This window comes from Dunckerocampus dactyliophorus, chromosome 7 (genome assembly GCF_027744805.1).
Source record: "Dunckerocampus dactyliophorus isolate RoL2022-P2 chromosome 7, RoL_Ddac_1.1, whole genome shotgun sequence".
Taxonomy (NCBI): Eukaryota; Metazoa; Chordata; class Actinopteri; order Syngnathiformes; family Syngnathidae; genus Dunckerocampus; species Dunckerocampus dactyliophorus.
Genome location: NC_072825.1, coordinates 29579583 through 29594584, shown reverse-complemented (window position 1 = coordinate 29594584; position 15002 = coordinate 29579583). Strand labels below are relative to the sequence as shown.

The 15002-nt window shown below is 42.0% G+C and overlaps 1 protein-coding gene across 2 annotated transcripts; it reads left to right on the top strand.

Moving 5' to 3' along the window:
* Positions 1–3: 3 nt before the first annotated feature.
* On the top strand, positions 4–10214 carry LOC129185544 (fez family zinc finger protein erm). Of its 2 annotated transcripts, none has more exons than XM_054782758.1 (3): positions 4–2287; positions 3011–4492; positions 7830–10214. In XM_054782758.1, the coding sequence occupies exons 2-3, from the start codon at positions 3035–3037 to the stop codon at positions 8169–8171; spliced, it is 1800 nt and encodes a 599-aa protein (XP_054638733.1). In that variant the 5' UTR covers positions 4–2287; positions 3011–3034; the 3' UTR covers positions 8172–10214. The 2 variants fall into 2 exon arrangements, with proteins under 2 accessions (XP_054638733.1, XP_054638732.1); XM_054782757.1 differs by lacking the exon at positions 4–2287 and adding an exon at positions 2298–2557.
* Positions 10215–15002: the final 4788 nt, after the last annotated feature.

Genomic DNA, 15002 nt, shown 5'->3' with positions numbered 1-15002 from the left:
CAAGAATGATTTGATATTCATATAAAATGCATAATAGTAACAAAATGCTTCCAGAAAGCAGTTGATGCGCCCATACAAATGTCTATTTTTGACACACACCCTCCTGCCTAGCGTGACGTTTTCCGATTTCAGATCAACATTTGCAATAAAAGCAACTTGTAATGATTAGATTCCGCTCTAGAACCCTCCCCTTCCCGCTTCCGTTGCCATTGTTCACTCGCCACACAATCCAGGTTTAGTCTGGAAATATGCCTCACACACTTATTCAACACATTTACAGTATAAAATGGCTGGCTGCTCACCACTCATCACAATCACCGTGGAAGATAATCAATAGAACAGATGGAATCAGAGGGTTTAGCCTGGTCGTCAGGCTAGCAGGCTAGCCAAGGCCCCTACATAATCCAGTAACAATTTCGCATCGTATATGAAATTGTGCCAGTTACCTAGTGTTTTTTCTTCTCTCAGCACACAGCTATGGTGCGTTCAAGGACCACCAAACAAAGTAGAAATAAACATTGTCGGTGAAGCATAAAGACGTAAGTGTAACCCGCCTGCTTCACACAGCCCACGCCGCGGCTTGCGCACAGGACCTTCAGATTGGGAGACGAGAGCACTGACCGCTCGGGCAAAAGCTGGACTGTTGACCGAGCGTTCAGGCCGAGGGAGTGAAGCTTTGCGCAGCTGCACTGGGTGGCATCCGTTACATACGCATGCCAAATTGTGGGCTCACAACTACGATGCGTTCAAAGACGGCCAAACAAAGTGCGATTAAACATTGTCAGTGAAGAATAAAGTCGTAAACGTGTCAAAATTGGACCTGTATGACCACGTATTTATAAACGATGAGCCACTTAGGGTGAGTGAGATGTGTTTTCTGCGGAGAAAACAAACTATTCTCCTACACAAAAATGACTTGATGAGAAATTCGCAACTTTGCAGGCCGTGAATGCTGAATCTATAACAAATACTGTTAAATACAGCATCGTCCTATGATATATCATATACAGTAGGGGTGTCAATAGCACTTTGAACGCGGTAACAAATTCATTTCATTAATTGCATTAACATGTTTAGCGCCTTAAAGCACGCGCATCATGTCAAGCCACGCCTGTTCTCTTCTGTTCTGTTCCGACGCCAGACGGAAGCATAGTGTCGTGTCCCCACACACAGACACACACACACACTTTTATAACTTTATTCTGACCTGAGGACATCAATATCAGAGGAATTCCAACACCATATATGTATTTCCTACTCACAAAACGCCTGTCAACTCCTCCTCGGAACCACACTTCCTCATTGTCACCAGACAACAGCGAAGTGCGTTCAGGGACACTCCGAAAATCACAATGATGACTTTATTATGCGTGTACTGTACGTGTGATCAAACTAAACAGAAAAACAAAGAAAAACAAGAAGTGGATATTCTTATCTCTCACTGACGTAACTCTTACTACGGAAGTACAATTTGATGCATTTAAGTATGCTCGGATATCCCAGGAAATGCATCTACACTCGAAACGTCAATTCGACGTACATTACGCGGTGTCTTTGAACGCAACCTTTCATGGTTCATAACATGGTTAAACGTGTGTATCAAATACAAACTAATAGATTGTCAGACTATCTTAGCTTGATTTAAACTGTCAGTTCATTTGGAGCTGTTATTACATAATTACATACAGTATACATACTGTACATACAGTAAAACCTGCGATTCATTTGATTACAATTTTTTATCATTTGACAGCCCTACTGTTATAATATTTGACAGAAATGAAAAATGCATGTGCACAAATGTAGGCCTCCAAAAATCATACGTGCCTTACCTCTGCTGGATGTCTGACACTCTCTGCAGATGAGTAAATAGCATTTGGACTATTACACTGCATATAACAACAGGTATGGCAAAGATGATTATTAATGGAGGTGTTATGGTAGTAATTGATGTATATAGTACTTTGTGTTGTAGACACTAGCTTGATGATTTTTGCACCATGTGAGTACATTTTGGACAAAGGTGAGCTTTTACTTTTGTGTGGGCATAAACAGGAAGTGTGAGTCCACAGTTGAGCTTCGTGGGGGGGTCGTGTCCCCTATTAAGAGCCCAGTCAGGGATGTTCGGGCTGCAGGTTCTACATAGGCTGAACATGGCTGCTGCTCGGACCCGGTAGGCTGCTCCGCCGTAGCAACTCCCCCTAACCCCTCCCTCGCTGAGCCCAGGCAGCATCACCCTGCACACGGCTCAGACATATTTGGTCCTCCGGAAGCATGCACGGTTCGGGTAAGCCAGTCCCTTCCCAACCAACACGGCGGCTTGCATGGGTGGAGCACACTTTTTTTAAAGATGAAAGCATTAAAAAAGAGGCATTGTAAAGCGGCTACAGCAGAGGCAACAGCAGCAGAAGAAGCTTTGGCCGTAAAGTTTGTCCCGCAAGCGGGAAGGCTCGCTGCTCGGACCCTCGGCTTCTTAAAATGGCTGGCTGGAGGTTCGAGGTTCGCCTGGTGCGAGAGGAAGCAGCCTTCCTCCTCCTCCTCCTTCTCCACACAAGGCGTAAATATACCGTGTGCATGCTTCTCTCTGCGTCAGTGTGCCGGCCGGTGCCGGCGATGTCGCAGGTTCGAGCTCCGGCAGTCACGGCGCACTGACAGCTCGCACCCTGGACGGTGCGTAATGGCGTCCTACACGGACACCTTATCGTCTCTTCGCGCTTTCTCTCGTGAAAAGAATTCTCACTACTACGTTCTAGATGAGGAAGTAGACGAGAGGACGTGGTTCAACTACACCCCCCACTCGACCTCGTTGAGATGTTTTATTGATGAAATCATTACCATAGTGTCAGTGAACGCCACATTGAATAGGACGCTGTGTTTTTTTTTTTTTTGCTCCGAGGTCACGTGCACGCCTCATTAGCATATCTTCCTGCTCGCTTCACTTGACCCCAATATTCTCCAACGTGCACTTGTCACCACCTCCAAATCTCTCCTTGTGTTCTTTTCATTGTAGATCTCTAAATGGCTGTCACCCAAAATGGCTTCTCAGTTGGCTGCAGTGCTGTCAAGAGGCAGTCCGGAGGTCCAAAATGGTGGAGAACCAGCCCGGCCTGAGGACTCCAAGGGTACCCTCCCGTCCAACTGGGATGCTCTGCCAATCAATGGGAGAAAGCCAGAGGTGGGCGGGACTTGTGAACCCACCCTCCAGCAAACTAGTGATGAACTAAGGCAGCCAATCAAAGCCAAAATGGTGGCTCACACCTCTGCCGCCATCCTGACCAAAGACTCTACTGGCTCCCATTTAGAAACAAACCAAATATCTGTTGTGAAGATCAACGAGGAGGAGGAGACCCTCCACTCTGATTGGTTGGTGCCCCATGGCGTTAAATTACTGGGCGGGACGGAACAGGCGGAGGAACAGAGCGAGCCACTGGACTTGAGTCTACCCAAGAGACGAGACAACCGAGAGACGAGATATGGACGCTTCCTGGACGCTTGCGAGAGCTCGCTGATTATGGAAGTGGATGAATACGACGGCGAGGGCGACAGAGACGTGGTGGAGGAGGACAATGAACACCTTCCCTCCTTTTTCACCACCTCAATCAATGATCTTCTCCTCATAGACGACCAGGGCATCCCGTATACTCTCAGCCCGGATGGACTGAGGGTGCCGCAAGTGGACGCCCCCACAACGTCCGAGGCCCCTCAACTGTCCTCACAAGAAAACCTCAGCCAAAGTTTAGATGATGCACCTTCTGGTCACCTGATCACTTCACCGGTTATGGATTCGCCGCCTTCCGACGCCTTGCCCCCAGTGCCCAGTCAAGCCATCCAGATCCTTACCAGCCCCTCAACCGGCGCCCCCATTCTGCTGTCCTCAGCGCCACTCAGTCTGACTCTTCCGCCCGGTGCTTCCACCCCCATGTTCCTTCTCCTGTCCTCCAGTGAGTCTACCTCCACCCCGATCGCGGTCCTAGACCCCTCTACGGGTCAGTTGTCCCAGATCACCGCCCCCATCTCCTTCCCTCAGGGGAACCTGTTGCCTCATCCTGTCATGGGCGGTGCCCCTCATCTCGCCACTTCGCTCAGTCACACGAACTCCCGTGGAAGTGAAGCCATATCTACTGAGCAGGTCTCAAACCAGAGTGACAAGCCATTGACTAGTTTGACCCCTGATCCCTCAGACATCCAGTCCCCTGCCCCCGACCCCCAACCAGACTCAGAGCACTTACCTCTGGACGACCACCTTTACTTCTCCAGTTCCGCCGCTCCGTCATCACCACCCAAACTGGAGCCCCTCGACCCACTGGACCCTCTCTCCCCTGCCGAGTCGCCCAACGACCCGGCCGCCCGCCGGGTGCTGTACTGCCAGCTGTGCCCGAGGGTCTTCTTTTACCTCTCTGACCTGGAGCGCCACCGCATCACACACTCGCAGAAGAAGCCGCACGTTTGTCAGCAGTGCGGCAAAGCCTTCAAGCGCTCCAGCCATCTGCAGGTTAGACAAACAAACATGGCCGGGGTCAAAAGGGTTAGGGTTAAGTCCACGAGCCATGTGACACATTGCTGCTGTTAGCTTAGCTGTTAGCATGAGCTCCTCAGTGAACTTTAAAGCGGGATTTACCAGTTCATGTTATTAGCATTAGCAGGGATGTGCTAGCTGAACAAACTACAGAAGCCCAAAGCAGAACTATCACTACAATCATTTACCCTTTTTTATTTTTGCTTTTGCCATTACTTTTAACACAGCAAAGTACCATGGCCACAGCAAAGATGCATCATTAATATCATGTTGTGGTGCAAACATGGCCGCCATCAAAACAGGAAGTCTTGAGATGATGAGTCATGAGATAAATAATTAGCTTCCATATCATTGCATCACGCTGAATTTGGACAGTAAATATATTAATTGTAACTTATATCAACTGTTGGATTTTTTTGAATCGGCATTTTAAATCATTTTTTAAACTAAATACAACAGAGGGTAACTGTGGTGCTAGCTAAAGAAACCACAACAAATTAGTAAGCAGAACTAGCACTACAAATGTATGTTTTTTTGCTTCCACATTTCCTGAAGAATAGTGAAGTTCAAGTGACTTTTAACGCACAAGTGTGTAAAGTACCATACCAACGGCAACTATGCTATTGCCGTCAATATTAATATGAAGTTGTTATTACAAGGTGGTATCTATCTAATAACACCCCTATAGTCACCTTTATACTCCCTATTACCCAATATAGTAGACATACTAAGAGAAAATAAGCCATGTATAAAACCTGTTTACCACCTTCTAAATACACTTTTTAACATTAGAGCCCTCTAGATATGAAATAACACACCTATAGTCACCTTTATACTCCCATTACACAATATAGTAGACATAATAAAAGAAAATAAGACATGAGAAACCTGTTTACCACCTTCTAAATACACTTTTTAACATTATTAGAGGCCTCTAGACATGAAATAACACCCCTATAGTCACCTTTATACTCCTATTACCAATATAGTTTACATAATAAGAGAAAATAAGACATATGTCATAAAAAACATGTTTATGACCTTCTAAATACACTTTTTAGCATTATTAGAGGCCTCTAGACATGAAATAACACCCCTATAGTCACCTTTATACGCCTATTATCCAATATAGTTGACATGATTAGAAAAAATAAGACATGTCATAGAAAACATGTTTATGACCTTCCAAATATGCTTTTAACATTATTAGAGCTCTCTTTACATGAAATAACACCCCTATAGTCACCTTTACACTCCCTCTTACCCAATATAGTAGACATGCTAAGAGAAAATAAGCCATGTATAAAACCTGTTTACCACCTTCTAAATACACTTTTTAACATTAGAGCCCTCTAGATATGAAATAACACACCTATAGTCACCTTTATACTCCCATTACACAATATAGTGGACATAATAAAAGAAAATAAGACATAAGAAACCTGTTTACCACCTTCGAAATACACTTTTTAACATTATTAGAGTCTTCTAGACATGAAATAACACCCCTATAGTCACCTTTATACTCCTATTACCAATATAGTTTACATAATAAGAGAAAATAAGACATATGTCATAAAAAACACGTTTATGACCTTCTAAATACACTTTTTAGCATTATTAGAGGCCTCTAGACATGAAATAACACCCCTATAGTCACCTTTATACGCCTATTATCCAATATAGTTGACATGATTAGAAAAAATAAGACATGTCATAGAAAACATGTTTATGACCTTCCAAATATGCTTTTAACATTATTAGAGCTCTCTATACATGAAATAACACCCCTATAGTCACCTTTATACTCCCTCTTACCCAATATAGTAGACATACTAAGAGAAAATAAGCCATGTATAAAACCTGTTTACCACCTTCTAAATACACTTTTTAACATTAGAGCCCTCTAGATATGAAATAACACACCTATAGTCACCTTTATACTCCCATTACACAATATAGTGGACATAATAAAAGAAAATAAGACATAAGAAACCTGTTTACCACCTTCGAAATACACTTTTTAACATTATTAGAGTCCTCTAGACATGAAATAACACCCCTATAGTCACCTTTATACTCCTATTACCAATATAGTTTACATAATAAGAGAAAATAAGACATATGTCATAAAAACTTGTTTATGACCTTCTAAATACACTTTTTAGCATTATTAGAGGCCTCTAGACATGAAATAACACCCCTATAGTCACCTTTATACGCCTATTATCCAATATAGTTGACATGATTAGAAAAAATAAGACATGTCATAGAAAACATGTTTATGACCTTCCAAATATGCTTTTAACATTATTAGAGCCCTCTAGACATGAAATAACACCCCTATAGTCACCTTTACACTCCTATTACCCAATATAGTCGACATAATAAAATATGTAAGACATAGAAAACCTGTTTACCACCTTCTAAATACACTTTTTAACATTATTAGAGCCTTCTAGACATGAAATAACACCCCTATAGTCACCTTTACACTCCTATTATCGAATATTGTAGACATAATAAGAGAAAATAAGACATATAAGTCATAGAAAACTTGTTCATGACCTTCTAAATACACATGCAATAGCATGAAGTAACACCCCTGTAATCACCTTCACATTTGTATTACCCAGTATTGTAAAGTAGATTTAACAGAGAAAATAAGACATACAGTATTAGACATAAGTAAGATAACTACAAGTAAGATACTCACATGTTAGCAGTTCCTTGTTGTTTTTTGTGGACACCGTGCTTCCTGCGGTGGCTATTGTTTCATCAGTGTACTGTAATGGCGGCTTTACACTGGTATTACCCAATATAGTAGACATAATACGAGTAAATAAGCCATTTCAGACGTGAATGAAACTCCTGCTCGTGTTCCCAAGGGGGACCTTAGTGCCAGGCGGACAAGAAGTGATGTCGGAGGTTCCGAGTTGAGTTTTAGCTTGTCATGGGTTATGGCCCCAACGGTAGCCGGTATTATTATTATGATCTGATCATTATGTTATGATCATAGTGTGAGATCATTTCAACCTACAATAACTTCCTGTTGTGGCGACACCTAGTGGCCAATGTAGAATACTATATTCACAAGTAGGATTGTGTTTGGATTTTAGTTGATTTAGTTAGTACATTTAGCCATTTTTAATACTTCATTTAGGCCAAGAGTAGGTACAGTTTGTTTAATGATGCATATTTTTACAAATAATAGGCCGCATTCAACCATGAAACCGCGTTCATTTATGAATGAATGAATGGCAATATAGTGAAGGAAAGTGAAATACCCATTGCATGTTTTTCGTTTCCACAGAGACACAAGCACATCCACACGGGCCAGAGGAACTTTGTGTGCCCCATCTGCGCCAAACGCTTCAGGGAGGCCGGCGAGCTCCAGCGCCACCAGAGGGTCCACACGGGAGAGAAACCCTACCAGTGCCAACTTTGCCACACGCGCTTCGCCGAGCGCAACACGCTGCGACGTCACACCAAACGCAAGCACCCTTACCACCAGGTCGCCATGGAGATGCTCAACGAGCGGAGCAACGGCGGCGGCAGCGTGCAGGGAGGTCGTGGGGAAGAAGAGGAACCCGCTGAATGGTACAGCTCCACTGTGTCACAACTGGACAACTCCGAGTCGGAAATGGAGGCTTAACAAAGCATAACTAGCATACAAAGACGGGAGCACTTGCAATATTTCTTTTATTTCTATGAATGTATGTTATTCTCATTCCATTCAATGGCCAACAAATACCTTTCACTGGTGGTCCTCGGGTTACGAACCACTTCCGTTCCTAGACTGTGATGCTGGGCCAGTCGGAACTGAAGCGATACCCAAATGACACGCATGCGAAAATGAAATTCCAAGAATGAAGTAGAACAAAAGGGTAACAAAAAGTTCCTCACCTTTATCTTCGTAACAGCGCACCGAATCCATGACCCCTCTAGCATTCATTTGCATTCAGTCATCTTTATCCTTAATGATGGTGGGCGTGTCTCCTCTCGCTCATTTTCACTTCCATTTTTTACGGCTTTCCTTTTCTTTGTCGCACTCACGAAGTGATAAAAGTCAACCAATAAGCGGTGTTATCCTTACAGTTGCACCGTGTCTTTTTTTATACCCATAACTTTACGCTTCTCAAGACTGATCTACTTTTTCAAATGTATATTTAAGTGTAGTTTGTGCGCATCTGGAGGTAAGAAGGACTGGAACGAATTAAGATTTGACCAACTTGTACCACATAACTACTCTCAGGAGAACCAGAGTATAGAGGGGAGGGAGCCACCTGCTGTGCCCCAGCAAGGTGCACTGTATTCGGGCACACGCTCCGAGCAGCCGGCGGACCGCCATGGAGGTCTCTGGCAAACCTTTTGCACTTTTCAAACGTCATGGTGTTACTTTTTTTTTAAAGCTAATTTAGGCGTCAGATAATGATGTCATTTTAGTTAGATTTATTTTAATAAATTTAATAATAATATAAAAAATACAACAATTTGAAAAATAAAGAAATAAATGATATTTTCTGTTCCTTATGGTAACTGACTCTTATTGAATTTGAGTTGCATTTAACATTCATAATCCAATAGTGAATTATTTGATTGGTGAATTATTATGGTGATTTTCTATATATATATATATATATATATATATATACAGTATATATATAAATTAAAAAAATTTTTTGTTCCCCTAAACGACATTTATAGCTAATTTAGGTGTCAGACAATGATGTCATTTTAATTAGATGTATTTAAATGATAATTATTATTTAATTAATTAATTAATACAATTATCAATATAATAAAATAAAAATATAAAATATTATTATTGATTTTATTCAAATGAATCCAAGCTCCCCCGCCCCCATTGGTACAACGTCCTTCCTTTTAAAGTGAATGTTTGTTTACAAGTGAAGCTCAGGGGAAGTTACGACAGGCCATTAACGTCGCAGGCAGGAGAAGAAAGCAGCGCTTGATTTGACCACCCGCACAGGAACAGTAATTAAATCAATTGTGAATTTAAATATATGTATGATTTAATAATGAATGAAAGCAGTGTATTTATTTATTTTAAACCATGAAGTATATTGAGGTAGCGGGGTGATTTCCAATGTAGCCGAGCTAATCAACAAGAAGAGTAAAACAGAGGACAGAAATCATATCAAATATGTGAAAATGGTATTTTAAACCATAGAAAGAAAACAAGTCAAATAATGAAGCCATTAAATGAAATGATTGATTTTTAAGAACTACTATAAGAAGGAAAACGTTATTCACAGTTCACACGTGAGCATAGAGTTGGAATTTCCGCACATCACTGCCGTAAACCGAGGTCCACCTGTACGCCCTTTTAGGCTAAACGCTCCAGATTGAAATTCTTTGAAATTGCATTCCCAATCAATCAATTACCTTAAAGTGCTTAAAAAAACAGGTCAAAATGAATCTCAGTGTCTTGTTGTATTTAAAGAGGAGCTGCACTACTTTGTCAGAAACACTGTGAATCATTTGCACTTGTTTTATGGAACATTTTTACTCCAAGGAAAAAAAGCTTTTCATGTCTTGTTTTGCTTGTTGATTTGATGTATGAAATACACAAAGCCTATCCAGACTATATACGCTATATATACAGTATATAGTCACATCTGTTTATACAGTATATATACGGTATATATTCACATCTGTGGAGTCGTTCAATAAAATTTTCACAGCTTCATGTCAGTCTTAACGTCTTTTTATGCACGTCCAGGATCACAATCTGATTCCTATGGAGAGAAACTTGTGTCTTTTTATCCAATCAAACAAACAAACCATTTGAAAGCAACAATAAAAAATAAACAACAAACTTCCGGATTTGCAAATAAAAGCTCTCTTGCTTGCAAATCCATTATTTTTACTTGCAAATCATTTTTTGCTTGCAAATCGTTTTTGCTTGCAAATCGGCTTTTTGCATGAAAACTGTGTTGAACTTGGAAGGTGTGTGTCCCATTACATCTGGCGTAAAAGTACTGCCGCATTTCAGAAGAAGAACATCATAGCAACAGTAAAATCTGGTGGTGGTAGTGTGATGGTCTTCAGGACCTGGAAGACTTGCTGTGATGAATGGAAGCATGAATTGTGCTGAAGGAGAATGTCCGGCCATCTGTTGGTGACCTCAAGCTGAAAGCAACTTGGGTTCTGCAGCAGGACAATGATCCAAAACACACCAGCAAGTCCACCTCTGAATGGCTGAAGACTTTGGAGTGGTCTAGTCCAAGTCCTGACCTGAATCCTATTGAGATGCTGTGGCATGACCTTAAAAAGGAAAAGCCTCCAATGTGGCTGAATGACAACAATTGTGCAAAATTCCTCCCCAGCGCTGTAAGAGACTCATTGCAAGTTATCACAAACGCTTGATTGCAGTTGTTGCTGCTAAGGGGGGCCCAACCACTTATTAGCTTTGGGGGGAAATCACTTTTTCACACAGGGACATGTAGCTTTGATTTTATTCTCCCTTAATTATATAAAGTTTCATTTAAAAACTGCATTTTGTGTTCAGTTGTGTTGTCATTGACTAATATTTAAATTTGATCATCTGAAATATTTACTTGTGACAAACTTGCAAAAAAAAAAGAAATCAGGAAGGGGGCAAACACTTTTCACACCACTGTAAGTCACTTATCTGGCAGGTGGCAAATATGAATACAATAATACTTGCAAACATAATGCAAAAGACGATAAAAAAAGATAACCAAAATGAATAACAAAGTGCATGATGATTATACTAACTGTGTCCCGTTGTGTGCAAAGGTGCTCATGTGTGTAGTTGAACAGGGCATCAGCAGTGGCACGCTGCCAAGTGATTGAAATACTCAGATGGAGTACAGCGATCAATAAGCACACAGCAGCAGCAGGTGTGTCTGACTTTTGTCTTTTTCCATTGTTTTCATCTGCTTTTCATCAATGCGTCTTTTTATCTCCTCTGATGCTACCCAGATGTTTCATTTTAGCTGCACCTGAGAGACAAAATTGAGGGGAGGTTGACCCATGGTCACTGTTGTTGCACGGTTTGGCCACCTGAGGGCGCGCTCACACCACAGCAGTGATTTGCTGCTTCAAGACCTCTTCTGTGCAGGCACAGAGCATGCATGCAGAGTACTTGAACCTTTGTATTTAATAAACCACCAACAAATCAAATACGGAATTTGCTCCAGAAAATATGATCATACGATGTGTGCGTTGGAGTCAAAGCTCCAAGCTAATGTTTTCATCAGGAAGCAAAGTGAGAAATATGACACTGCATGAGGGAAAAGGTTAACATCATGCAAGGCTTGAGTGAAGGATTAACACTGGCGGGAGGGGAAGGAGGGTGACAGGTGTTAATCATACAGGGAGTCCCGGCTGTTGTTGGGGGTGAACTGGGGGTGGGGGGGTAAAAGGAATCACATCACCTCCTTTCAATGAGATGTCATAGGTGAGACCTCGCCATGGTGGAAAACATCAGTGTTTTCTGGCCACGTTCCATTTTGCTCCAGGGTAAGCGTACTTGGCCAATGCATTGCACGGTTACGGTGTTTGAGACCTGAACACACACATCTTTCTCTTTTCTGTGCTAGCGTTGGCATGCTAACGTTAGCAGTGCGAACATGCTAACATTAGCATGGGAACATTTTAGCCGTTTTCATGAGCAGAAGCTGATATAAGCACTGAGTGCTCTCGTGTTAGGTGTTAGCATGGTGGCGCTAGCATGCTAACATTTTTTTTTACATTTTCAGAAGTATTAACATACACACACACGGAACGCCATTTAGCCCTTTTTATAAGTAAAACTCATAGAAACAGCTAGCCTTAGCATTGTAAGTGTTAGCATGCTATTGTTATGGTTATCGTTTAATTTATTTTGAACATGCATACAGTTTACATTGAATGCTTCATGTTAAAATTTACAATTGCACATGTCCGAAAAGGAGTAGTCTTTGAAAATGTTGGACCCCCTCCTCCAAAATTTTGCCCCCAGGGTGACCGCCTCTTTTGCTGGACCCACGCTACTCCAAAGCAAAAACACAGCAGACAAACCTCGGTCTGAGAATGTCATTAAAATCCCACTACTACTTTGATTACTACCAACATATAGTATATCCTTTTCCTTCGTTTGGAATTTTGCAACCCCCAAAATTTTGGCCCCAGGAGGGACCAGACACTTTGCCCTCCCCTTTATTCTACGCCACTCCATGTACACATAATGCAAATGTCTGTGTGAAAATTTAAAAAAAAAACACTAATGCTATTACTAACATAAAATCTTTTTTTTTTTTTAGAAATTTTGCACCTCCAAAATTTTGCCGCCAGTGTGACCGCCCCCTTTGCTGCACCACAGCACATAAGGCAAACCTCATGCCAAGAAAAGCCCAGTACTACTTTTACTACTACCAGTATATATTTTTCCTTGTTTTGAAATTTTGCGCCCCCTCAAAATTTTGAGCCAAGGGTGGGCGTCCCGTTTGCTCCAACACTGCATACACACAACCTCGGCCTGACAACACATGAAAAAACACTGCTATCTTTACTACTACTAACATAGAGTATATCTTCTTCCTGCTTTTGGAACTTTGCAGCCCCCAAAGCTTGCCCCCAGGCTGACCGGCCATTTTGCGCCCCCATTCTACGCAAACGCATGTACAAATAATGCAAACATCAGTCTGGAAATGCAAAAAAACCCCCACTACAGTACTACTTGTACTACTACCAGCATACCTGGATATGTTTTATTTTCTTCTGAGATTTTGCCCCCCCACAAAATCTTGCCCCCAGTGTGACCGCCCCCTTTTCTGCACAGCAAAGACACATCATGCAAACTTTGGTCTGAGAACATAAAAAGCACTACTACTTTTACTACGACCAACATACAGCATCTTTTTCTTTCTTTTGTAACTTTGCGGCCCCCAAAACTTTGCCCCCAGGGTGACCGGCCATTTTGCGCCCCCATTCTACGCAAACGCATGTACAAATAATGCAAACATCCGTCTGGAAATACAAACAACCCTCTACAGTACTACTTGTACTACTACCAGCATACCTGGATATATAAGATATTGTCCCCCCACACAAAATCTTACCCCCAGTATGACTGCCCCCTTCCCTGCCCCCATGCCACACCTCTGCAAAAACAGCTCAAAAAACAATTTTAAAAATCCCATTCTAACTTTCACGACTATCAACCAATATGTTTTGCTTCCTTTTGAAATGTAGCATTTTGTGCCACCCAAACGTTTTGCCCCGGGGTGACCGCCCCCTTTGTACCCCACTGCTTAATGCATCAGTTGGAAAAACTACTACGTTACTACCAGCATGTGCTGGATTTTTTTTCCTTCTTCTGGAAATTTTGCACCCTCCCAAACTTTGGCCAAGGGTACACCCTCTCTGCCACCCCCACTTGTGCCTGTCCCCCACACATCTCGTACATGACGCCATCTTCAGAGCTTTTTCCTGTGCCTCACCCTCCACCACCGTCCCCTACCCCGCCCTTCCCTTTCATTACACACCCACCCCCACCCCCTTTCCCACTTCTGACCTGCTGAACCAGCACACGCCGGCCTGTCAGTCAGAAAGAAGGAACAGGTGCTCCGGGGAACGACCTCACTTCCCCCCCTTTGCAACCCCCCCATGCAGGCCAAAGGCATCAAGCACATGTGTAGAAACTCCAAGCAAGAACACGTTTATCTATGATTTCTACGATCCTTACTGTAAGAGTACATGTACACACACTGAGTAGTACATCCTTACTGTAAGAGTACATGTACACACACTGAGTAGTACATCCTTTCTGTAAGAGTAAATGTACACACACTGAGTAGTACATCCTTACTGTAAGAGTAAATGTACACACACTGAGTAGTACATCCTTACTGTAAGAGTAAATGTACACACACTGAGTAGTACATCCTTACTGTAAGAGTAAATGTACACACACTGAGTAGTAAATCCTTACTGTAAGAGTAAATGTACACACACTGAGTAGTACATCCTTACTGTAAGAGTACATGTACACACACTGAGTAGTACATCCTTTCTGTAAGAGTAAATGTACACACACTGAGTAGTACATCCTTACTGTAAGAGTAAATGTACACACACTGAGTAGTACATCCTTACTGTAAGAGTAAATGTACACACACTGAGTAGTACATCCTTACTGTAAGAGTAAATGTACACACACTGAGTAGTAAATCCTTACTGTAAGAGTAAATGTACACACACTGAGTAGTACATCCTTTCTGTAAGAGTAAATGTACACACACTGAGTAGTAAATCCTTACTGTAAGAGTAAATGTACACACACTGAGTAGTACATCCTTACTGTAAGAGTAAATGTACACACACTGAGTAGTACATCCTTTCTGTAAGAGTACATGTACACACACTGAGTAGTACATCCTTACTGTAAGAGTACATGTACACACACTGAGTAGTACATCCTTTCTGTAAGAGTAAATGTACACACACTGAGTAG